Source organism: Lissotriton helveticus, chromosome 8 (assembly GCF_964261635.1).
Source record: "Lissotriton helveticus chromosome 8, aLisHel1.1, whole genome shotgun sequence".
NCBI classification, from domain to species: domain Eukaryota; kingdom Metazoa; phylum Chordata; class Amphibia; order Caudata; family Salamandridae; genus Lissotriton; species Lissotriton helveticus.
Genome location: NC_136069.1, coordinates 300,447,985 through 300,474,530, shown reverse-complemented (window position 1 = coordinate 300,474,530; position 26,546 = coordinate 300,447,985). Strand labels below are relative to the sequence as shown.

General features: G+C 49.6%; 1 protein-coding gene across 1 annotated transcript in view; it reads right to left on the bottom strand.

Moving 5' to 3' along the window:
• The window catches only part of RNF17 (ring finger protein 17), a 3,010,943-nt gene that overhangs the window by 10,623 nt on the left and 2,973,774 nt on the right, over window positions 1–26,546 (bottom strand). Inside the window, exon 39 of the mRNA XM_078657063.1 lies at window positions 18,818–18,917. Coding sequence (XP_078513189.1) covers window positions 18,819–18,917 — 99 coding nt within the window. The 3' untranslated portion in view covers window position 18,818. The remainder of the gene's footprint in view (window positions 1–18,817; window positions 18,918–26,546) is intronic.

The following is a 26,546-nucleotide window of genomic DNA, read 5'->3' as shown; positions in this document are numbered from 1 at the left end:
AGGTAGTGGCATTGCTAGCATTGGTCACCAGGTAGTCTGAACCCAGTATTAACTGGTCAGGGTCCACAAAGTTTGGTGTCACCATAGTGACACTGGCACAAGTGTCCCTGTAGGCCTGAGCCATTTTCCATTAATCAAAGGCGTTTGCCTGTACTTGCCCAGAGTACTGGGACTTATTGTAGGGGTCATATCCATGTCCCCAGTACAAACAAGAACAGCCTGAGTAGGTGTTCTGACTAAGTCAGAGCCCGCCTCAGTTCCCAGGGTTAACCCCACTATAGCCTTAGGAGGATTACTACCACTACTTACTGTACTAGGGGGTGCAGGTGCCTTAGGGGCAGTAGTGGTAGGAGTTGGGCCTTTCTTGGTGCACTCACTAAACCAGTGAGTATTACTTTTACAGTACTGGCACCATGGTTTCTTCTGACCATTATTCTTCTTCTTCTGGGAATTCTGGGACCCACCCTCTTTAGATTGTTGGGGCCCTGTTGAAGACTTCTGGTCATTTTGCTTATTCTCATTACCCTTGGGATCTGCTTTCTTTTGGCCACCACCCTGGTTCTGGTTCTGCTGCTTGACCCTTGTCCTGACCCATCTGTCTGCCTTCTTTCCCAATTCTTGGGGAGAGGTCAGATCTGAGTCAATAAGGTGCTGATGCAACAACTGATTTTGACAATTACTTAAGATTTGTTCTCTCATAATTAGATTATACAATCCTGTGTAATCAGTAACTTTACTTCCCAGTAACCAGCCTCCAAAAGCCTTAGTGGCACAATCAACAAAGTCAGCCCAATCTTGAGACTCAATTTTCTGGGTGTCTCTGAACAGCAACCTGTACTGCTCAGTGGTTAAGCCAAACCCATCAATCAGTGTTTTCTTCAAGACTTGGTAATTGTTAGCGGTTGCAACCATGTTGCCCTCCGAAAAGTGAAGGGTATTCAACATGGCAGACAACCTTGGATTGAGTTACTCAACAGAAGAAATTGAAGAGATACTCGCTCGACCTCTGTTACTATTGGATAAGGACCTCTCACAGACTTTGGCAAACAATAATGAATGGGATGAACTTTCCGAACTCAAAAAAGAACAGGTGAGAACAGCGGTACATGGAATAATAATGACGGAATACCTTAGGGATAACACAGCACCCAAAGGTCTCTGGGTAACGAATGCACCGAGAATCTTTCTGAAAGACCTAGCCTTCCGTAAGGATTGGTCAGCAATCTCCTGGAAGTGTACCAGAGACTACTTAGTGTTGATAATAAAAACTGCCACAAAAATCACAAATGAATTGACAATAAAAATACAAATCATAGAGACTAAACTTAACAATATGGTACACGTAACTGTATATAAACAACGACTCGAAGAAATAAATAAAGAGATGAGCCAGACCCAAGAGTACCTAACCCAACAGAAGTTGCAGAAGTTAGGAAAAGAACTAAATAAATTTTCTATGGAAAAAAATCATCCTTATAGCAGTAAGGACTTTAATCCTAATGACAATGGATCAAATCGCAGCTCTAACAGTGGCTCATCAACAGATGGTTCTGACTGGAGTGGGGACGATTTCTCCATGAACCAAAGAGGGAGAAATCGTAATAGGAGAGGTAATCGACGAGGTAGGAATTACTGGCGGACTCCCTAATATCCACCAAACCTAGCAATGATGCCTTTTCCACCCTTCAACCCCCATTTCCAAGGATGGGTAGACCCTTACTTCCAAGGTCCCCCTCCGATGAATGCACAGATGCAACAACCAAATTACCAACAAGGGCCTTCTTTTTTAGGGAGAGGCCAGAACAACCGAGGACCGAGACTCAAAGGTGTAACCTGGCAGGACCAAGCCCGACAGGTGCAAACAAGGAGTGTGACCAGAGGGAATGCAGGATCGAACACAACAACCTTGTAGTAAATCTTACAAACAAAGTCTTAACTGAAGACCAGGAAAGAATACTCAATAAAGGCCTTGGGTATGTCCCAACACCGAACCTTGACATCTTTAAAATGAAATGCGAAGTAGCTGAATTCTGCCGAAAACTAAAGTTGAAGTCGTTCTTCAGCAACCAGACTCCCCAACCACCTGATGGTGATACCACCCTAAGAAGAAATCCACCTTCTGTCCTCTTAACTCGCAGGTACCCATCGAAATACTGACTTTCGAGCAAGCAGTTATGAAAGACATTGATGGCTTGAAAGACACTACGAACAAACCATTTCAGAATCTCTCAAGAGCGGAACAACAGGCGCTGAGTGAACTTAAGAAGGATGGAGATATCATCATAAAACAAGCAGACAAGGGGGGTGGTGTAGTCCTCCTTACCAAGGAGGGCTACAAGCAACAATGTTTAGACCTTCTGTCAGATCAAAAATTCTACAGAGAGATCAACATTGACCCAACACCAAGACTGCAGAGAAGGATAACACTAATGGTTAATGAAGCAGAAACCAATAACTGGATTTCGAAAAAGGAGGCAGAATTCCTAGAAACCACCAACCCCCGAATACCCTACTTCTACTCCTTGCCCAAGACACACAAGGAACGTGTTCCCCCACCAGGGAGACCCATAGTCTCTGGTATTGGTTCGGTTTTAGAACCATTGTCGCAATTTGCAGACCAATACCGTAAACCGATAGTTCAAAGAACACCAACATACCTTAAGGACACCAGGGACCTCCTGAACCTCCTCAAAGACGTCCATTACTCAGAAGAGACTATGATTTTGGTGGGACTTGATGTTGAAAGTTTATACACGAGTCTGCCACAGCAAGAGACTCTAGAAACTTTAGAGAATATCCTTTTCGACAGAGACTGGGATTACAAGACACCGAGACATTTTGTTTTGGAATACTGCAAAATGGCCCTGACAGAGAATTATTTCAAGTACAATGACACCATGTACCAACAATGCCATGGAACATCCATGGGAAGCACATTTGCTCCAAGTGTAGCAGGCCTGTATGTGAGCAATTTTGAGATCAAACATATCAACAACCCTGTTAATCCCTACCACGAACAGATTTTGTTCTGGCGCCGTTATATCGACGACGTCATCTTAATCTGGAAAGGGGACTTGGAAAGCCTAGTGAACTTCCACAATTGGATCAACACACGAGACCAATGGCTGAAATTTACCTATACAGCCAACAAAAAACATCTGGACTTCCTAGACATCACCATTTATGTAGAAGGAGAAACCTTACAAAGACTTTTTACAAACCTACATCCAAGAACAGCCTACTTTCTTACCAGAGTTACCACCCGAGACCGCTAAGGGAGAATCTCCCTTAAAGTCAGTTCCTGAGATTACGTCGGAATTGTAGCAATACCAATGACTATAAAAAACAAGCACGCGACCTTGGGAGAAAATTGGGAGATGGGAATTATCCAAAAATAATTATCGATAGATGTCAGAAAAGAGCCAGGAATCAGAACAGAGAGGGGCTCCTCGAACCAATACTACGAGAACAAGAACCTGACATTTTGACATGTGTACCAACTTATGGGCCTGCAAGCAATAAACTCAAGAAGAGTGTGAATAAGAATTGGAAAATTCTAACTTCAGCGGATATACAATGGCCGAAACCGAGGTTTGCTAACAAAAGAACGAGGAATCTAAAAGATATACTGGTTCACACCAGACCTGCCCCCAAACAACCTCCAGCAATCACGAATTCACCATGGGACACGCGTCCAGTCATGGGACACTACCCCTGCGGCTCCTGTTCTGTATGTCCACTGACTAAGGTCACAAAAGAAATACAACTGCTGCCTGACTTTAGATGGAAACTGTTGAATCACACCAACTGTAACACGAGTCATGTGATCTACATGATAACATGTCCATGCAAAAAACTCTATATTGGCATGACTTGCAGAAAAATAAAACAACGGATGTGTGAACATAGGAGTAATGTCAAATTGAAAAAGATCACTACCAAGATGTCAGCACATTACCTGGAAGCAGGACACACAACGAAGGATCTAGAATGGGTTGTTCTAGAAACACTGCCAAACAGAGACCATAATGCGGAAAGAATCCTTTTCGAGAAGGAGCAAAGATGGGTACACAGGTTGGGCACTGACCGGGAAGGATTGAACGATAATATCCCATGGGGGAGCGTTTATAAGTAATCAATAAGAGCGTCACCACCCCGATGGAAATATAAGGCCTATCCATCATCCATTGATCAATTCCACAATCATAAATGAGAAACGAACTTTAAAACCACGAGGGAGTCGCCTTAATATAAGGATTTGTGGGAAGTGAAGAAGGAATAATGAATATCTGTAGGTAAATTTATATCTTTAATCAAGGACACTGCCAGAAAACGAACACGTGATTAGCCTTGAGTAACATCTGTAAATAGAAATAGGACAAAATTGCGTGTCTCCACTCCCCAAAAAAAGTATTGACATGGAATAACAACATATTTAAAAAAACGAATACATTAATGACATTGTGAATCTGTAAATTCAGGACGCAACTCTAGCCATTAGAAGAAAGACTATTGGCAAGATAAAAGTCTTTCCACACTGTCACACACCTGTAAATACACGAACTCGGAAACAGTGCGGTTTCCGGGACCATCAGTGGCAGAGTCAGAACAAGTCTGATTACGGAGGAACCGCAGGTAGCAGGAGACACGACGGCAACAAAAACGTAACGTATGAGAAATGTGTAATGAAAACTAAAATTCTACCTATCCTCATAGCAGGTCCCGCTGACCCACGTGGATCCTGATGAGGTAGTAATGAAACTACTTTGAAGGTACGTGAACTGAGTGTTTGAATGTGTGAGCAGAGCGTTACCGCACCACTCGAATGAACGATACATTCTAGCAGCTCCACTTACTAACCTTGCCCAATATCGAGCTAGTATGTATGTTACCCAAACCGAATGAGAAGGTAAATGAAATGCGCCTCCGTCGGTTTTGGGTTAGTTCTGTTTTGGTTTTGGTTTTGTTTGTGATTGTACTTTCGGAATGACTGTCCAAGAAGGTATATGAAATGCGCCTTCGATAAAGTGAGAGTACTGTAATACATCTTGCTAACCTCTAAATCTCTTGTTTTGAGTGAATGAAAAAAACGTAACGCTGAGAATGAAGACTAACGAAGGTACATGAAATTCGCCTCCGTTAGCATACACCAGCATAGAGTAGTCACATGTTGATTATCCAGATATGTAGATACTATCTCTCTTCTAGAAACTGGATATTGTTTGCTAATTATGAGAGAGTCGACCCTATCTGAGACATAGGGAGTAGAGTTAGAAGTAACTATATTCACTTTAAATTGATACCAAAGTGTCTTTTTTAAGTAAATGTCCTTAGGAGATTCTGAAGTATGAATAGCCAAAAAAAAACCTCCATCTTGATTGTTTTTTCACAGGTACCTTAGGACCTGAGGAACCGCATTAACAGCAGTTCCCTCGCACAGTTACACTAAGAAACTCTTAGCAGTACCTTTCACACAGAACACCCCCTGGTCCTGAAGAAAGCCCACCCGACCAACTGGCGATTGAGGGCTGAAACATGTCGACCTACACCGCTTTTCCAGTGTGATTGAGTCATAATAACTCAAACTCACCCACATTGCTTTTAATGCCTCTAGAACCCAGAGAGAATAAATAATAATGTCTGGACTATAGAGACTTTTAATTTCCCTCACAAATTCACAAACACCATTTCTGGTCACTACTGTTTTAACAAAAGGGTATTTCCTCCTGGTGGAGGTGCATAACCACTAAACCCAATGATTGTGCCAACACGTGTAAAACAAAGCGGAGAACCAAGATATACCGCTTAACGCTACCAACAAACAACACGTGTATGAGGGTTTTTTATTGGGACTTACAAGAATCCGTTTCCGCATACCCGTTGTTATGCAGGACAAGTGATCCATCTCCTTTGATCAGATTAATTGTTAGCATCCTCAGCTCTAGTAGTGAGGAGCTTATCTCTACCTTTACCTTCAAAGGAGAGCCACAATATAGCTGCCCACTGACTCTGGGGGATGCACTGGACAGTGCAGGCCCTCTCCAAAGCAGTCATCCATTTGTGGATGTCATCCCCTTGTTTAAAGGGGGGCACTATTTTACTCGGGTGTCTAGTATCAAAACTCCTGTCTTTATCCTTAGGGATATTGCTGCCACCAGTGGGGACTACCCCACTTAACTGTTGCTCTCTAGCAAAGGCAAGCTTCTCCTTGGCAAAGGCAAGTTCTTCCCTCTGAATCCTCAGATTAGCCTGTTTCATCCTTGCTTCATGTTCTCTTCTCTGAGGGGAAGTCATTCTCCTCTGGGGAGACGTCATTCTCCTCTGAGCAGAGGCATGAGAGTGCACAGATCTATTGGAGTCCCTAGAATGAGACCTATCTCTTCTAACTCCAAAGTTAGGCCTGCTTAGGGTCAGTACTGGGGGTCCCCCAGATCCTTCCCTATGTAGGTCTAAGTTGGCCCTAGTAAGTCTGCTGACTAGCTCAGGACCATTGTCTGCCTCATCCTCAGAAAGAACCTATTCATCCTCCTCCTCCTCTACTTCTTCAGTTTCAGGGAGGTCAGGATCACCAAGGGTCCCTTCTAAGGCTGGCATGCTCCCATCTGTATGAGTAGCTTTTCTAGCATCATATGTCTCTAAGAGACCTAACAGAAAAGGAGTGGTAGGGTTAGAACCCTGTTTCAATTTCCTGGAGGTACACAATTGTCTCATCTCCTGGAAACTGAGAGCTGCATATCTGGAAAGGACCTGTGGAGGGTCACTAGCCACTAGGGGAGTCTCTGCAGACTCTCCATGGGTAGACATGCTTCTAGTGTGGTGTAAGTGATGCACCTACCTACACTATGGGTTTACCTACTGATCCCTTGCTAGAGTTGTAGTCAGGGTGTGCTAAGACCTGTTACACTACAACAGCTGGTTCAGTAGAACTCAGAGTATTTCTAAGCTTGTTATATGTACCTAGGTACCTTATGTGATCTTTCAAATGATATCTCAAGATTATACGTGGTAAAACAACAGCAAGCTCAAATCCCAACCGCTGCACACCAATGTGAGAAGTTGGCCTGATATATGATGCTCACTAATTCTAGTGATCACCTTGTATCAGTCCAAACAACCCTTATGGTGATTGGTTGTAAAGTCAACCGTATAGACCTGCTATCCTAGTAGCGTGGACAAAAGCAGTCTTTTAGGCTAATCTCTTTTGGCATGTGAAGCAAGCTGTTTTACCATAGTGTAACCCCTTGAATACCAAATGAAAGGACACCACACAGGTTGTTATGAAAATAAACAGTCTATTTATGAATAACAACACCTCTGAACTCTTTATGAGATCAGAGGGCTAAGCACATGACAATACTAAAAAGGAAATACGAGTTCGCACAATATTTACACAAGTGCCTTAGGGGCACGACAAACCATATACTCAAAACAATGGAATGCGAGGAAAGAAAATACTGTAAGGAGATCCAGAGGTTGGAGGATCGGTGGGACTACGCTACAAACTAGGTAAGTAAGGAGCAGGAGGCCCACGGGACTCACGTGCAGAGTGGGAACTCTCACGCGGGATGCGTACCAACGTCTATGGATCTAACAGTTTACAAAGTTACGGATTCTGGACGAACCCGGCTGGATGGAGGGAAAACAACAGTGGAACTGGACACTAGGATAGTGGACACAGACTTCAGGACCTAGAAGCTTTAGTTACCTAACCCACAGGCTGCGGGTGCATAGGGCTGAAGTAGTGTCGGGTTTGCTGCGTTGATCCCGGTGATGCCTGAAACAAGAATTTGCTGGCAGGCAGCCAGATGGAGGAGTCCGGTGGTTCCAAGGATGGAACTAGGAAGAAGGAAGTCCTGAAAAGGAAGGGGACAGAGTCTTAGTCACTAGCCAGTGATGGTGCTGGAACCAGGAGGGAACCAGGGGCTGTCGCCGCGTTCAGGTGAAGGAAGGGTCGCTTCTCTCTGTAGCTGCGCGGACCAGGGCTGTTCTTCACGACCAGGCTGGAGGCACGAGCTGTCCCACGTAGTCTGCTGCTGTTGGCGGTGTCGGATCGTCGATCTGGACAACAGGCCTTGGCTAATGCAAGCCACGCGGTGAAACAAAGATGGCGTCTTGTGTGGACCAGGAGGGTCCGGGGTGCTTCTCTTTTACAAGGAAGCAGGGGCCAGTCTGGGGGACCAGACTAGCAGAGTCGAATTCTTCGGGTCGTCGTCTCAGAGGGCACAAGCCAGCCGGCAAGTGACCAGACAACAGGAAGGGCAGCAACCAGGCAAAAGGGCCCCACGCAGATCACGGGGATGCTGGGGGGCTGGTCTTTGGTGCAGGAGCTGCGTCGGTGTGGGGCTTCTCAGTCCCCAATGCACTCACTTGAGGAACCCTCAGGGGTCGTGCAGGAAGCGCTGTGCAGGTTTCTTCAAGATGGCCGTCTCCACGTTGCTCGTCGCACCCACGGGTCCCAGCTGTGCAGTGGATGTGGGTAGAGGTCAGAGAGGTCTGGAGGTCCGGGTCTTGTCGAGCTGGGTCGTCGGATTCCGGGATGGAAGGACTCTGCAGCAAACCGCACAGAAGCTTGATGGTGCCTGCGAAGCAGGATGGTCACTCCCTGACCATAGGGGAGATTCTTCAGTCTTCTGGTGTCCAGGAGGTCGAAGGTCAAGAGTTTCTTCGTGGAAGGTTGTCAAGATTAATCTAACTTGGAATGGGACCAGCTCCTACCTTTATCCGGCTAAAGGGGGCTGCACTACGACTAGGTCCCTCCCCTGGGTGGGACCAGGAAGGGGGGTGGCTACACCCCCTTTCCTTTGTCCAGTTTCCCGCTGGGGCTGGAGTGCCCCAGCAACTGGTTGGAACTGGTGTATGCACAGGGCACCTTGTGTGCCCCAGGCATGTCTCATTCCTTTCAGCCTAAGCCTACCCAATACGCAAAATCCTGTCTTGGGTGGTGCTAGCACCTCCCAAGGCAGGAAACCCTTTGTCCAAGCCACCCTCGCTGGAAGGACTCCCAGCAGCAGGAGGTCAGACTTGTGTCTGTGGTGGCAGCATCCATTTTGTGATGCTGAGGCTTGAGTTAACTTTAACCGGGGTTTACAGTTACATACATGTTGTGTCCCTCTAGAAGGGTGGAATGCTAACCCAGTCGCCAGAATTGGCGAGGGGTTAGTATTCCAATTCGTATGACACCTTACTCGACATGTTTTGATAATGCTATGCCAAAGTTAGCATTTAACCGCGAGTGTGAGAAGTTGGCCTGATGTGCAGTGCTCACTGTTCTAGTGATCACTATATATCAGTCCAAACAACCCTTATTGATGATTGGTTGTAAGTCAACCTTATAGACCAGCTATCCTAGTAGCATGGATACGAGCAGTCTAAGGCTAAGACTCTAGAGGGCGTGTTAAGCCAGCTGTTTTACCATCACATTACCCCTTGAACACCAAGTGAAAGGACACCACACAAGTTATGAAAATAAACGTATATTTATTTATAACAAGTCTACCCTGAACTCTTTATGAGTCAGGGAGCTAAGCACACAACAAAACTCTTACGAAAATACTTAAGTTAGCACAGTATACACAAATGCCCGAGGGGCACGAAAAACCATATACTCTGAAAGTGGAATGCGAAATTACTAGCAGGTAAGTACAGTACTAATAGGCTTTGGAATCGCTAGGACTTGACTATAGAATCGTTAGATTACTTCTAGGAGGCCCAGGGGACTCGGGTGCAGAGTGTGCACTCTCACGCGGGATGCGGGACAAAGTCTATGATAGCTAGTAAAGTTAAAGTTAGTGTTCACGGGCGAACCCGACCTGGTAGGGAGAAAACGACAGTGGATCCTGACCCTTGGATAGTGAGGCTATGCTGGGGCACCGAAATGCCGAAGTTACCTAGCCCAGGGGCTGCAGCTGCATAGGTCTCAAAAGACGTCGGGAATCCTCGTAGACGAACCAGGAGCCTGGAAGAAAGATGCTGGCAGGCGACCAGTGAAGAGAGTTCGAGTTGATCCAAGCCTGGATATTGAAGATGGATGACACCTGAAAGCAGAGGGGACCAAGTTCGTGACTACTAGCCAGTAGTCACGTGGCACCAGGAGGGCACCGGATGGTAGTCACCTCGGCTAGGTGAGTGGGCGACGCTGGGCTCTGCAGATCTCACGGACCAGGAGGCGTTGTCGGCGACCAGGATGGAGGGGCGAGCTGTCCCACGATGGATGAAGCTGTCGGCGTCGAAGAACCCAGGATTGGGCAACAAAGCCTTGGCTAATTCAAGCCCACGCGGTGGACTCAAAAGGGCGTCTTGAGTGGACCAGGAGGGTCCGGGGTGCTCCTCTTCTGGAAGGGAGCAAGAGCCAGTCTGGAGCAACCAGACCAGCAGCAGTGAAGTCGTCGGGCGTCGTTCAGAAGGCCACAAGCCAGCGGGCTAGTAGCCAAACAACGCGGTGAGCAGCAAAAAGCAGAAGGGCCCCACGCAGATCTCGTGGATGCAGGGGGGCTGAACTTCGGTGCTGGAGCTGCTCAGGGTCGGGGCTTCTCTTACCCCAAAGCACTCGGTCGAGGGTCACTCAGTGGTCGTGCTGGACAAGCGTCGTGCAGTTCTGAAGATGGCCGGTCCCTCGAGGTCTCGTCACACCCACGGATCACAGCTGGGCTGATGATGTAGTTTGAGGTCAGAGGTGCCAAGGAAGCCGGTTCTCGTCGTGCTGGAGCAGTCTTGATCCGAAGGAGAGACTGGCAACAAACCGCGATGCTTGGTTGGTGCCTGCTGCTGCAGGGTGACTACTCCTTAGTCACAAGGGAGAATCTTGGGAAGAAGTCTTGAGTTCCTTTCGTGGAAAGTAGTTTCAGGATTCAAAGATGATCTGATTTGGAAGGGGGCCAGTTCCTACCTTTATCCTGCAAAAAGGGGCTGGCACGCGACTAAGTCCTGCCCTATGGGTGGGACTAGGAGGGGGGTGGTTACACCCCTCTCCTTTGGCGGGCTTTCCCCAGGCCAGGGGCTGGAGTGCCCCTGGAACTGGTTCCAGCCGGCCTATGCACAGTGAGCACCGGGGTGCCACTTGCAGTCACCTTCCTCTAAAGCCCTGCCTACCTAGAATACACAAAATCCTGTCTGGGACGGTGCTGGCACCGCCCCTGGCAGGACACCCTTTGTCCTTGCCTCCTGGGCTGGGAGGACTCCCAGCAGCAGGAGGGCAGACTTGTGTCTCGGTGGCAGCATCCATTTTGTGGAGCTACGGCTCTGTCTAACTTTAACCGGGGTTACAGGTTACATACATGTCGTGTCCATCTAGAAGGGTGGAATGCTAACCCCGTCGCCAGAATTGGCGAGGGGTTAGTATTCCAATTCGTATGACACCTTACTCGACATGTTTTGATAAAGCGATACCAGAGTTGGCACATAACCGCGAGGATTATAATGCACTTAAGAGTATATGGTATGCGATATCATGGAAACGGCTAAGGGATAGATCCCGGAAGCCGCAGACAGGCTGAGCTCATGCCAGAGCACTATCTCACACGATTCCAAGCACTCTGCCTTCAGGATTGTTAAGGCCTGCCATAGGAGTGACTGATAGGAGATCTGTGTGTCCATTTAGGTTTAGATATAGGGATACTATATCTATAGCAGAGGGTGAGTACACCACTCTGCCCCAGCTGTCAAGCAGCCAGTTGTGTCTGATTTAGTTAGTCAGTCCAGGGGTGGCATAATACATGCTGCAGCCCCTGGGAGACTTCTGGGTGCACCTCAGCCCTGGGTACAGGGACTTGAGAGGGCCCAGTGCCAATTCAGTACCTGAGTACAATTTGGAGTAGAGAGAACAGCTAGGCTGTGGGTCTGATTAGCAGGCCCACAGCCAGGGAAAGTCGTAAACCAGTGAAGCAAAAAGCAAAAAATCTGGGTGATCATAGGATTGCAGACCCTACTCTCCTACAGTGGCGAACCATGCCCCCCACTGGCGTCACATGGGCTTGAAAGCTCGAACTAGGAGGGTTTTGAGGCGGATGCTGCAGGGGTAGGTGTGGACTTGCCTCGCCGTTGTTCCCGACCGCCGCCACGGCGGTTTCCACGTCCGCCACCGCGCTGGATGGTAGTCTGCGGCCCGTGGCTGGCAGGACGTGTGAGGCCCCCCTTCCTTGGCCACGAAAGGGATGAAAGGCAGCCGTTTGCTGGCAGCGGTGCCGAGAGGCCCAAGGACTTGGCCGTAGCCCTGGAGACCTTAAAGCGCTCAAGCGCATGGTCTGCCTTGTCACCAAAGAGGCGACGGCCATCAAACGGCATGTCCATAAGTGTGTTTTGGACATCAGCCGAAAAGTTGGCAGACCTCAACCAGGCGTGGCGACGAATCGCCACCGTCGTTGCCATCGCTCTGCCTAGTGAGTCAGTAGTGTCCAGCCGACACCGGATGGAATAACGCGCCACATCTCGACCCTCCACAAGGGCTTGGCCGAGTTTAGCCCGGACCTCCACCGGGCATTCTGGCAGCATGTCCGCGACCGTATCCCACAGAGAGTGGGTGTAGCGGCCCAAGAGGCATGCGGTGTTTACTGACCGCAATCCTAAACTTAGGGAGGAGAATACCTTCTTCCGGTATTGCTCGTACCTCTTGGATTCCCGGTCGGGGGGAGCCGACGGGAATGCAGTCTGGGAATTAGAGGCCTGGATAACCAGGCTCTCGGGGGTGGGGTGGGTAGACAGAAAGCAAGGGTCGCCGGGAGCCGGGCGGTGGCGCCTGGCCACGTTCCTATCCACAGGCTGACCTGTGGCGGGCTTGGACCAAGTGCCCAGAAGAACGTCTGATAAGGCCTCATTAAACGGCAGCAGAGGCTCGGCCGAGCTTGCCTGCGGTTTAAGAACCTCAGAGAGGAGGTTAGTCCTCACGGCCGCGACGGGGAGCTCAAGGCCCAAGGCCTTGGCCGCCCTCATCAGCACCATGCAATAGGCAGCCCCCTCCTCCGTAGCCACGCTAGGAGGGGAGACAAAACCAGTGTCGGGCGAAGTGTCCAGACCACTGGCCTCCCCAAGCTCTCCTGTCCAGTCCACAGAAGACTGACACTCATGTGCCAGAGGGTCCTCAGACCCCTCCCAATCCCCCTTGTCACCCATCGCCTGGTACTAAGGCTCAAAGGGTGGGGCCGGGTCGTAGAAGTAAAAGTCTCCTAGCGGCGTCGAATACGGCGCCCCGACGCCGGACCCGAATCGAGGGCAGGACCCGGGACGGCGTCGTCCTGGGACGGGGCCGGGGGCGACACCCTGGGGGCCGGCACCAGCGAGGATCTGGAGTCGGATCCAGTGGGGCCCTGCGGCGTCGGGACCCAAGTCGCCGACGGCGCCGGGACCGAAGCAACCGACAGCGCCGGGGCCGAAGCACCCGACGGCGCCGAGGCCGAAGCACCCGGTCCGCGTGGGGACCCAGTCGGGGCCGCTTGGCCCAAAGGCCCGGCGGAACCCGACGGGGAAGGGAGCGACCTCATGGCCATGAGGAAGTCATCAATCTCCCCCGGCGTCGCGTTCTGCCCAGGGACTGGCGGGTATGGAGCAGGCCGCGACACCTGCGGCTCCGAAGGAGCAGCGTGGGCTGTGTCGCCTGAACCCCCGGCCGCATCGGGGGGAATCAGAAGAGCGATGTCGCCTCTTCGACTTCTTGTGCCTCTTACCTGAGGACTTGGAGCCCGAAGACCGATGACGACTCCCGGAACTGTGGTGACTCCGGCCCCGCGACCGGTCCCTTGACCTCCTTCCGGACCGGGACCTCGAGCGGCGCGGGGCGGACTACCGAAGCTCGAGTCGCTTACGGGACCGCTCCCATCTAGCTTTAGATGCCAGGGCCCGGCAGTCGGAGCAGGACTTGTCGTCGTGGTCCGGCCCTAGACAGTGCAGGCACCCGCGTTGGGGGTCGGTAACCGACATCATTCGGTTGCAGTCGGCGCAAGGCTTGAACCTGGGCATCCCTACCGGCACCGTCGGAGTCGAGAGACTTCGAAAGTAGATCAAAAAGGATCGTAAAAAGTTAGTAAAAATTGACTAGGGTACAACTTTTTCCAGATCTGCGCTTGCTGGCGTGGAAAAAAGAAGAACTGACGTCCGAGCGCGGAGGCGGCGTCTAAGTACTCCGACATCATCACGGTGCCCACGACGCCGACGACAGACGCGGAGCCGCGGACGCCTACCGACGCGCATGGGTACTGCTACGCAAAAATTTCCGGATCCAGTCTGACACCTGGGGATATTGTAAGGTAAGGAATCTAATACTAACCTGTTTCTTTCAGATAGACACCTATGCACCCGGCTTCCCTGGGTGAGGTAACTCGAGTACTCCGGTGCTCCCGTGGGTATTGACTATCCAAGTGTCCTAGTTTAAAGTGGTTTTGTCATAGTCCATCCGGAAGTGCCCTTAAACAGTAACTTTGTAACTTTTTCGTTCTCCATTATAAGTCAATATTAACTCGCAACTGTGTTTAAACATTGCACGCGTCTCCCATGGATCTCCTACTTCCTAACCTTTTGGTTGTCTAGTGTAGCCCCAGCGATTCCCTAGGCCCTAGGCCTATTCACTATTTCTGGAGTGGTTCTTATACGGTTTGTGAGGCCCCCAGGGCAAAACTGTATTTGTGCAACTTATCGTCTGCTAATTGAGTAACTTGTGATGTACTTCGATCTCTGACCTCATAAAGAGTTCAGAGGGGTTGTGTTAGAAATAAAGACATATATATTTGATATATACCTTGTGTGGTGTACTTTCATTTGGTATTCAAGGGATTGTAATTGGTAAAACAGCTTGCTTCACATGCTCTCTGAAGTTTTAGCCTAAGACTGCTGGTCCATGCTACCACTAGTATAGCTTGTGTATAAGGTTGACTTTACAACCACCATCAATAAGGGTCGTTTATACTGGTGCAAGGTGCCCACTAGAATAGTGGGCATCATATGCCAGGCTAACTTCTCACACTACCTACACCCCTGTAGGTGGTAGTAGCACTGTAGAGCTAGCTGGTCTAATGGCTGACATATCCTGAGGGGGTGTCCGGACACAGTTGGAACACCAAGCCCTCGGTTTAGGTCATCCAAAACGCAAAGGTCCTGTGGATTCCTAGGAACTACACCACAAGGCATTGACAAAGACAATAGCTATAGGTCACTGCACCTGCTTGGAGGGGCTCCGTGGCGTGTACCTGTATACAATTTGCCAAATTGGGCTGACGGCCACAGTGCACCAGATCGAGGAGGCGTGTCCGTTTTTCGTAGTTAGTGTAGGATCTGCTATCCTATGGTCACCCCAATTTTTGCTTTTTGCTTCACTGGTTTTCGACTTAATGTGGTTGTGGGCCTGCCAATCAGACCCACAGCATGCTGTTCGCTCTCTAAATTTATGCCAATGCACTTTAGGTGCATTACCAATTGGAACATGGATCACCTTGTGAGCCCCTGTACAGTGTACCCTAGGTACCCAGGGCATAGGTGCATCCAAGGCCTACCAGGGGCTGCAGCACGTATTGTGCCACCCCTGGCCTGGCCTTACTATTTGACACAACTGGCTGATCACTCAGCTGGGGCAAGGTGGTGTAATCACCCTTTGCTTTAGGTATAGTATCTCTATATCTAACATATACAAGGAAACACAGTAACCTATAAGTCACTCCTATGGCAGGCCTTATCGATCCTGGAGGCAGAGTGCTTGGTCATGTGTGAGATGGTGCTCTAGCACGAGCTGAGCCTGTCTGCAGCTTTCGGAACAATGTCCTTTAGCTGTTTCCTGATAGCGTCATACCATATACTCTTAAGTGCATTATGAACCTCGCGGTTAAATGCTAACTCTGGTTTGACATTATCAAAACATGTCGAGTAAGGTGTCATACGAATTGGAATACTACCCCCTCGCCAATTCTGGCGACAGGGGTAGCATTCCACCCTTCTAGAGGGACACGACATGTACAGAACCTGAACCCCGGTTAAAGTTAAACGGAGCCTCAGCATCACAAAATGGATGCTGCCACCACAGACACAAGTCTGACCTCCTGCTGCTGGGAGTCCATCCAGCAAGGGAGGCTTGGACAAAGGGTTTCCTGCCTTGGGAGGTGCTAGCACCACCCCAGACAGGATTCTGTGTATCTGGTTAGGTAGGGCTGAATAGAATCAGACATGCCCGGGGCACACAAGGTGTCCCCGTGCATAGGCCAGTTCAAACCGGTGCTGGGGCACTCCAGCCCCAGCTCTGGCGCGAAACTGGACAAAGGAAAGGGGGTGTAACCACCCCCCTTCCTGGTCCCACCGATAGGAGGGACCTAGTAGGTAGTCCAACCCCTAGAATTGGTTTAAAAGTAGGAGCTGAGTCCCAAGACTGCAGATTACACTGAAATTCGACTAAACAAGAAGAAACTCTGGACCTTCGACGTTCTGCTGCTCAGAAGACTGAAGAATCTCCCTTGTGGCCAAGGAGTGGCCACCCTGTGAACACAGGTACCATCCAGCGATCAACGACTTGCTTTGCCGCCGCCTCCCGCCGGAGCCCGAGCCCAGAGCCTGACAAGAACCAGACTCCCAGACATCTAACAGCCCGATCCTGCAAAGCTGAGACGAGTGGAGGCGACCTGAGACGTGGGACCGGACCTCTTGAAAAGTCCACGAGAAGCTGACTGCGCAGCACCTGAGGCACCCTCATCGCTGTGCTTGGGGTCTTGAGAAGCCCCACCACCGAGCTACATTTGCACCAAGGACCAGCCCTCCAGCTCTCACGAGATCTGCGTGGGGCCCTTTTGCTTTGTTCCACTCGACGCGCCTATCCGGTTACTAGTCCGTTGGCTAGTGGCCAACTTGGCGACCAAACGACATCTTTACACTGCTGGTCTGGTTGCTCCAGACTGGCCCTTACTGCTCCCAAAAGCAGTAACCCCTCTGACCTTGCTGGTTAGAGTGAGAAGCCTTCTTTGTTTCCTGTTTGGCTTGCTTTAGCCAAGGCCTGTTTGCTCCGATCAAGAAGCCGTCTCCGCCATTAACTAGAGCCTACGTGGGACAGCTCGTGAGTGACTCCTGGTCGTCGTCATCGTCGCCTAGTCCACGCTGCTGAAGAAGACAAGCTTCACGACTTCACCTGTTGGCACCCGATAACGCCTGGTTCCTTCCTGGTTCCACACCGGTCACTGGCTACTGACTTTGAACATTGTCCCCTCTGCTTTCAGGTCTTCATCACTTCAGATCCTCCCTTGGATCCACCGGAACTCTTCACATCAGGTCGCCTGCAGCATCAACACTCCAAGGCTCCATCTGAACTCCTGCTGAATCCTGACACACTTTGGCACCACTGCACCCGCTTCCTGTGGGTGAGGTAACGCTGGCACTCCGGTGCCCCCGAGTAGTTTAACACTCCTAGTATCCAGATTCCAAAGGGTTAAGTTCTAGACTGACCGGAAGACTTCCTACCTTTATCTTTTTAACTTTTACGCATCCATTGACTCCAATGTAAATTGCGTCTAACTTTGCGCACTGCAAACCAGATCCCGTGGGCCTCCTAGTTCCTAACTGGCATTAGTACAGCACAGGCCCAGCGATTCCCCAGCCCCTAGGCCTTACTTCCTTTCGACTCGTGGTACTTATACCACTTCTTTAGTATATGGTTTTAGGGGCCACCAGGGCCTATCCATAATTGTGCAACTATTGTATACTTATCAATTGTATTGTTTTAACGTGTTTGCTCTTGTGCTCATAAAGAGTTCAGGGGACTATTTGTAGTAATAAATACATATATATTTTGAATATATATCCTGTGTGGTGTCCTTTCACTTGGTGTTCAAGGGGTTACATATGGTAATACAGCCGGCTTCACATGCCAAAAGAGTTTAGCCTAAGACTGCTTTGTCCACGCTACCATTAGGATAGCTGGTCTATAAGGTTGACTTACAACCAAATCACCATAATGGTTGCTTGGACTGATACAAGGTGGTCACTAGAACTAGTGAACATCATATATCAGGCCAACTTCTCGCAGTTAGTCTACTTAAATCCACATAGTTCCAAGACCTGCGCTCGAGGTAGAAAACAGGATCAAAACAGTCTGGAACACCTTTGTACGTATTTATTCAAATCCGGTTTGCCAATGAACGGGTTTTGGCCGCGAAGCCGGGCTTTTTCAACATAATGAGCGCCTTATTGGTACCACAATTTATACACTTTTGCAAAACACGTGATGACATAAAATACTTAAAACATTTAAATATATATCTCTGTCTCAGAAAGAACAGGTAAGTGCATGCAAACGTGAAAGCAAGAGTGCAGGTTGTTTTTTGACTCAAGCACGTATGAGCGCAACCATTGTGGATGCTATGACTTTACAGTTTTTGTAGGAGTTTCCTGTCTACTTACCAAGTGGCAGGTGATCCACTAAGAAGAATCAGGAAAGGGCCATGATATTAGAGGAAAACATATTTGCTATGGGATCAAAGTATTTTTAATGTAATTTCGCAGTTTTATATAGCGCAGACTCTGACCAAGAGCATTGTAGCTCTTTACATGAGCACCAGATTACATTACACAAAGACAGATTCATTATTTTACATACAAGAAGACTAAGTGATTAGCCCAGAATCACAGGACGTTGAGCTTACACCAGGGCCTAAACCTGGCCCCTCAGTTCCAAAGCCGGCAGCTCTGACTGTTACATCACATACCCGGTTGCAGATTCCGTTTTCTTTGCAGGAACTTGCAATACAGATGTACAAGACTGTACTTTGAATGCCTGAGGTGTATGGGGTAAGTATAGAATACTAAGGTTCAAGTAGCAGCATTGTAGAAAATAATTAACACTGTTTAACAGTAAAATACTTACATTAGTCATTTAACTCTGCTAATCCTTTTTTTATCAATGGCAGATGAACAAGCTCATTATCAGCTTCATACAAAAATATAGACGGCTCTGGGAAACGACTCTAAAAAACAAAAACAAAAAATGTTTTATTGGCGCATCTCCAGCTTGCATTTTGTTTTAACACACTATCTCGTGCTAATGGAACAGTTGTTGCGATGGATTGAAAAGTGACAAAGAACTGGTTACTTACCTTGGGTAACACCATATCTGGTTGAGACTCCATGTAGCCACTGACTCCTTACCTTAGAATATTTCCTGTGTGTCAATCAATCCGAAAATCTGGAGCAGTACCTTTGCTCACTGATAGGTGGCGTTGATCGGCTTCACATCTGTGTCCTCTACGCTGGAAGTGTTGCACAAGTTACTACTTGTGTAACGATATATCTGTAAGAGACATTAGTTAGTGATAGATTCCTTACCTTAGAATATCCCCAGGCGTCAGACTGGATCCAGAATTTTTTTGCGTAGAAGTACCCTTGCGCGTCGGTAGGCGTCGTCTGCGGCTCCGCGTCCGTGTCGTGATGACGTCGTTGGAGTACTTCGACGCCGCCTCCGCGTGCTGACGTCAGTTCTTAGACACAGCTTTTCCGCGCCAGAAACGCAGAGCCATGTTAAAAACCAACACTGGTGCCATTGAAACTAGGGCCCTGAAAGTGGATGACCGTAACCCTAGATATTGGTTCGCAGAACGGGAAGGATGGGTGGGTCGGTAAGGAATCTATCACTAACTAATGTCTCTTACAGATATATCGTTACACAGGTAGTAACTTGTGCATCTGAAAGAGACACGTTAGTGATAGATGTGAGAAGTTGGCCTGATATATAGTGCTCACTATTCTAGTGATCACTTTGTATCATACCAAACAACCCTTATTGATGATTGGTTGTAAGTCAACCTTTCAGACCAGCTATCGTAGCATGGACACGAGCAGTCTTCAGGCTAAACTCTAGAGGGCGTGTTAAGCCAGCTGTTTTACCATCACATATACCCCTTGAACACCAAGTGAAAGGACACCACACAAGTTGTTATAAAAATATAGGATATTTATTAATAACAGTTCTACCCTGAACTCTGAGTCAGGGAGCTGAGCACAATACAAAACTCTTACGAAAATACTTTAAGTTGCACAATTTACACAAATGCCCGAGGGGCCCGAAAAACCATATACTACAAAAGTGGAATGCGAAATACTAGCAGGTAAGTAACAAGATCCAGAGGCTTCAGGATCGCTAGGACTACACTACTGAACCCTAAGGTTAGGAGCAGGAGGCCTAGGGAGATCGGGTGCAGAGTGTGCACTCTCACGCGGGATGCGGGACAAAGTCTATGGAGGCTAGATTTCGTAAAGTTAGTGTTATCGGACGAATCTGACTAGTTAGGCTGAAAACGAAAAAGGATCTGGACACTTAGATAGTGAACCTACGTTGGAGCACCGAAATGCTCGAGTTACCTAGCCCAGGGGCTGCGGCTGCATAGGGTTCAAAAGACGTCGGGAATCCTCGTTACAGTCTATGGAGCCTGAAAGAAGAAGTTGCTGGCAGGCGACCAGTGATGAAATTTGATGGGATCCAAGCCTGGATCGGAGTTGAAGATGACCTGAAAGCAGAGGGGACTCAGTTCTTGATCAATAGCCAGTGATCAGATGGGCACCAAGATGGCACCGGATGAAGTCACCTCGACCAGGTGAGTGGGCGACGCTGGGCTCTGCAGTCTCTCGGACCAGGAGGCGTTGTCGGCGACCAGGATGGAGGGGCGAGCTGTCCCACGAAGGTGTCTGCTGTCGGCGCTGCTAAAACCAGGATTGGAGCAACAAGCCTTGGCAAAGGCAAGCCACCGCGGTGGACTCAAGATGGCGTCTGGAGTGGACCAGGAGGGTCCGGGGTGCTCCTCTGTTGGAGGGGAGCTAGGGCCAGTCTGGAGCAACCAGACCAGTGATGGAAGTGTCGTGGTTCGTCGTCAGGAGGGCTACAAGCCAGCAGGCAAGTGGCCGGACAACGCGGTGAGCAGCAAAGAGCAGAAGGGCCCCACGCAGATCTCGTGGACTTCAGGGCTGGAGCTGCTCAGGGTTAGGGCTTCTCAAACCCCAATGCACTTACTCGAGGGTCTCTCGGGGGTCGTGCTGGTGAAGCGTCGTGCAGGTCTTGAAGATGGCCGGTCCCACGGGTCTCGTCACACCCACGAATCTCAGCTGGGCTGGATGATGTAGGTAGAGGTCAGAGATGGCAGGGAATCCGGGTCTCGTCGAGCTGGGCAGTCTTGATCCGGAGGATGGACTTACAGCAAACCGCAAGAGCTTCGATGGTGCCTGCTGGTGCAGGGTGGCTACTCCTTAGCCACAAGGGAGAGTCTTCAGAAGAGTCAAGAGTTCCTTTCGTGGAAAGTAGTTTCAAGATTCAAGATTATCTAATTTGGGAAGGGGGCCTGCTCCTACCTTTATCCTAAGAAAAGGGGCTGGCACGCGACTAAGTCCTGCCCTCTGGATGGGACTAGGAGGGGGGTGGTTACACCCCTCTCCTTTGTCTGGTCTCTCCCCAGCTCAGGGGCTGGTGTGCCCCAGTGTGAGAAGTTGGCCTGATGTGCAGTGTTCACTATTCTAGTGATCACTATATATCAGTCCAAACAACCCTTATTGATGATTGGTTGTAAGTCAACCTTATAGACCAGCTATCCTAGTAGCATGGATACGAGCAGTCTAAGGCTAAGACTCTAGAGGGCGTGTTAAGCCAGCTGTTTTACCATCACATTACCCCTTGAACACCCAGTGAAAGGACACCACACAAGTTGTTATGAAAATAAACAGTGTATTTATTTATAACAAGACTACCCTGGCTCTTTATGAGACAGGGAGCTAAGCACACAACAAAACTCTTACGAAAATACTTAAGTTAGCACGTTATACACAAATGCCCGAGGGGCACGAAAAACCATATACTCTAAAAGTGGAATGCGAATTACTAGCAGGTAAGTAACAGTTCTAATAGGCTTTGGAATCGCTGGGACTGGACTAGGGAATCGTTAGATTACTACTAGGAGGCCCAGGGGACTCGGGTGCAGAGTGTGCACTCTCACGCGGGATGCGGGACAAAGTCTATGGAAGCTAGAATTCACAAAGTTAGTGTTCACGGGCGAACCCGACCTGGTAGGGAGAAAACGACAGTGGATCCTGACCCTTGGATAGTGAGGCTATGCTGGGACACCGGAGTGCCGAAGTTACCTAGCCCAGGGGCTGCAGCTGCATAGGTCTGAAAAGACGTCGGGGATCTCGTTGCCGGACCAGGAGCCTGGAAGGAAGAAGTTGCTGGCAGGCGACCAGTGAAGAAAAGTTTGTTGCATCCAAGCCTGGATCAAGGAAGAAGAAAACCTGAAAGCAGAGGGGACCAAGTTCTTGAATCACTAGCCAGTGATTAAGTGGGCACCAGGATGGCACCGGGCGAAGTCACCGCAGTCAGGTGAGTGGGCGCTGCTGGGCTCTGCAGTCTCTCGGACCAGGAGGCGTTGTCGGCGACCAGGATGGAGGTGCGAGCTGTCCCACGAAGGTTCTTGCTGTCGACGTCGCTGGACCCAGGATTGGGCAACAAGTCTTGGCAAATGCAAGGCCCACGCGGTGGACCTAAAATGGCGTCTTGGGCGGACCAGGAGGGTCCAGGGTACTTCTCCGATGGAGGGAAGCAAGGGCCAGTCTGGAGCAACCAGACCAGCAGCAGAAATGTCGTCGGGCGTCGTCAGGAAGGCCACAAGCCAGCGGGCTAGTAGCCAAACAACGCGGTGAGCAGCAAAAAGCAGAAGGGCCCCACGCAGATCGTGGAGATGCTGGGGGGCTGCTCTTCGGTGCTGGAGCTGCTCAGGGTGGGGGCTTCTCGGACCCCAAAGCACTCACCAGGAAATTACTCGGCGAGCTTGCTGGAAAGAAGTCGTGCAGTCTTGAAGATGGCCGGTCCCTCGAGGTCTCGTCACACCCACGAATCTCAGCGTGACTGATGATGCAGGTAGAGGTCAGAGGTGCCAGGGAAGCCGGTTCTCGTCGAGCTGGGCAGTCTTGATCCGGAGGAGAGACTTGCAGCAGACCGCAGTGTTCTTAAGATGGTGCCTGCGGATGCAGGGTGACTACTCCTTAGTCACAAGGGAGAAATCTTAGGAAGAAGTCTTGAGTTCCTTTCGTGGAAAGTAGTTTCAGGATTCAAAGATGATCTGATTTGGAAGGGGGCCAGTCTCTACCTTTATCTGGGAAAAGGGGGCTGGCACGCGACTAAGTCCTGCCCTATGGGTGGGACCAGGAGGGGGGTGGTTACACCCACTTCCTTGGCGGGCTTTTCCCCAGCACAGGGTCTGGAGTGTCCCTGGAACTGGTTCCAGCCAGCCTATGCACAGTGAGCACCGGGGTGCCACGTGCAGTCACCTTCCTCTAAAGCCCTGCCTACCTACAATACACAAACCCCTGTCTGGGACGGTGCTGGCACCGCCCCTGGCAGGAAACCCTTTGTCCTTATCTCCTGCTCTGGGAGGACTCCCAGCAGCAGGAGGGCAGACTTGTGTCTCGGTGGCAGCATCCATTTTGTGGAGCTGAGGCTCTGTTTGACTTTAACCGGGGTTAGGGGTTACATACATGTCGTGTCCCTCTAGAAGGGTGGAATGCTAACCCCGTCGCCAGAATTGGCGAGGGGTTAGTATTCCAATTCGTATGACACCTTACTCGACATGTTTTGATAAAGCGATACCAGAGTTGGCACATAACCGCGAGGATTATAATGCACTTAAGAGTATATGGTATGCGATATCATGGAAACGGCTAAGGGATGGATCCCGAAAGCCGCAGACAGGCTCAGCTCATGCCAGAGCACCATCTCACACGATTCCAAGCACTCTGCCTTCAGGATTGTTAAGGCCTGCCATAGGAGTGACTGATAGGAGATCTGTGTGTCCATTTAGGGTTAGATATAGGTATACTATATCTAAAGCAAAGGGTGAGTACACCACCTTGCCCCAGCTGTCGTGCAGCCAGTTGTGTCAGTTTTAGTTAGTCAGCCCAGGGGTGGCATAATACATGCTTCAGCCCCTGGGAGACTTCTGGGTACACCTCAGCCCTGGGTACAGGGACTTGGAGAGGGCCCAGTGCCAATTCAGTACCTGAGTACAATTTGGATAGAGAGAACAGCTAGGCTGTGGGTCTGATTAGCAGGCCCACAGCCAGGGAAAGTCGTAAACCAGTGCAGCAAAAAGCAAAAATCTGGGTGATCATAGGATTGCAGACCCTACTCTTCTACATGACCCCCCCCCAAACTTTGGGACAATAAACTAACCTTGACCAGGTGAGTCTTCTTGCTCTAAGTGGAAATACCTGGAAAGCCCATCAGCATTGCTGTGATCAGTCCCAGGTCTATGCTCCACTGTAAAATCCATCCCCTGTAGGGAAATGGACCACCTAAGCAGTTTGGGGTTTTCACCCTCCATCTGATTTAGCCACAAGAGGGGCTTATGGTCTGTCTGAATGGTGAAGTGAGTGCCAAACAAGTAGGCCCTCAGCTTCTTCAGGGCCCAGACCACAGCAAAGGCCTCCCTCTCAATAGCTGACCAATTTTTCTCTCTGGGTGTCAACCTTCTACTAATGAAAGCAATAGGCTGATCATTACCATCAAAATTCAGTTGAGACAGAACAGCTCCCACACCCAACTCAGAAGCATCTGTTTGGACAATGAATGGCTTGGAGTAATCTGGACTCTTGAGGATAGGTGCTGTGCACATGGCCTGCTTTAGGTCATTGAATGCTTTCTGACAGCTTGCTGTCCACTGAACTTTCTTTGGCATCTTCTTGCTTGTCAGGTCATTAAGGGGGGTCACTATGGACCCATAATTTCTGACAAACTTCCTATAGTACCCAGTCAGGCCCAAGAAAGCTCGAACCTGAGTCTGGGTGATTGGAGGAGTCCAGTCCTTGATGGCCTGTATCTTACTCTCCAGTGGCTGAACCTGGCCTCCACCTACAAGGTGGCCCAGGTATACAACCTGTGTCTGCCCTATCTGGCACTTTGTGGCCTTGATAGTGAGGCCTGCCTTTTGCAGGGCCTCTAACACTTTCCTCAGGTGGACCAGGTGATCCTCCCAGGTGGAGCTAAAGACAGCAATATCGTCCAGATATGCTGCACAGAAGTCATCCAGCCCAGTGAGGACTTGATTCACCAACCTTTGGAAGGTGGCAGGTGCATTTTTCAGTCCAAAGGGCATTACCACAAATTGATAATGCCCTCCAGGGGTAGAAAATGCTGTCTTGGGTTTGGCTTCCTCAGCTAACCTGATTTGCCAATACCCAGCTGTCAAATCAAATGTGCTTAAGAAGTTGGCAGAAGCCAATCTATCTATAAGCTCATCTGCTCTTGGTATTGGGTGGGCATCAGTCTTAGTGACTGCATTGAGGCCTCTGTAGTCTACGCAAAACCTCATCTCTCTCTTACCACCCTGGGTGTGAGGCTTTGGCACTAGAACTACTGGGCTAGCCCAAGGGCTATCTGAGGGCTCAATGACTCCCAGTTCCAACATTTTCTGCACTTCAGTTTTGATGCAGTCTCTAACATGATCAGGCTGTCTGTAGATTTTACTCTTGACAGGCAGACTGTCTCCAGTGTCAACATCATGGGTACACCAATCAGTTTGGCTGGGTGTCAGAGAGAACATATGTCTGAAGGATTGCAGAACTTGCCTGCAATCCTGTTGCTGATGTTCAGTGAGGCTGCCACAAAAGACAACACCATCAACTGACCCATCATCAGGATTCTGAGTGAGCAGGTCTGGGAGAGGGTCACTCTCTTCCTCCTGTCCCTCATCTGTGGCCATGAGCAAGCTCATGTCCTTCCTGTCAACATATGCCTTGAGCCTGTTAACATGGAGCACTCTGAGAGGGCTCCTGGGAGTTCCAAGGTCCACCAAGTAGGTAACCTCTCCCTTTTGCTCAATGATGGTGTGGGGCCCAGACCATTTGTCTTTCAGAGCTGCTGGGGCCACTGGCTCCAGCACCCACACCTTCTGTCCTGGCTGGTACACAGTCAGAACAGCCTTTTGGTCATGCCAAGCTTTTTGAAGTTCTTGGCTGGCCTCAAGGTTTTTGGATGCCTTTTCCATGTACTCAGCCATCCTGGAGCGGAGACCAAGTACATAGTCCACTATGTTGGTTGCAGGCTTTTTGAGAGGTCTCTCCCATCCTTCCTTCACCAAACACAGGGGTCCTCTTACAGGATGCCCATACAGAAGCTCAAAAGGGCTGTAGCCAACCCCCTTCTGTGGGACCTCTCTGTAAGCAAACAAGAGGCAGGGGATCAGGACATCCCATCTTCTCCTAAGAGGTTCAGGTAGTCCATGAATCATCCCTTTCAGGGTCCTGTTGAATCTCTCAACAAGCCCATTGCACTGTGGATGATAGGGTGTGGTGAACTTGTAGTTCACACCACACTCTTTCCACATAGCAGTCAGATATCCTGACATGAAGTTTGTACCTCTGTCAGAAACGACCTCCTTAGGGAAACCCACTCTGGAGAACACTCCAACTAGGGCTCTTGCCACTACAGGGGCTGTAGTGGTCCTAAGGGGAATAGCTTCAGGATACCTGGTGGCATGGTCCACCACCACCAGTATAAACTTGTGCCCTGATGCTGTCTGGGGTTCCATTGGACCAACAATGTCAATCCCCACTCTTTCAAAGGG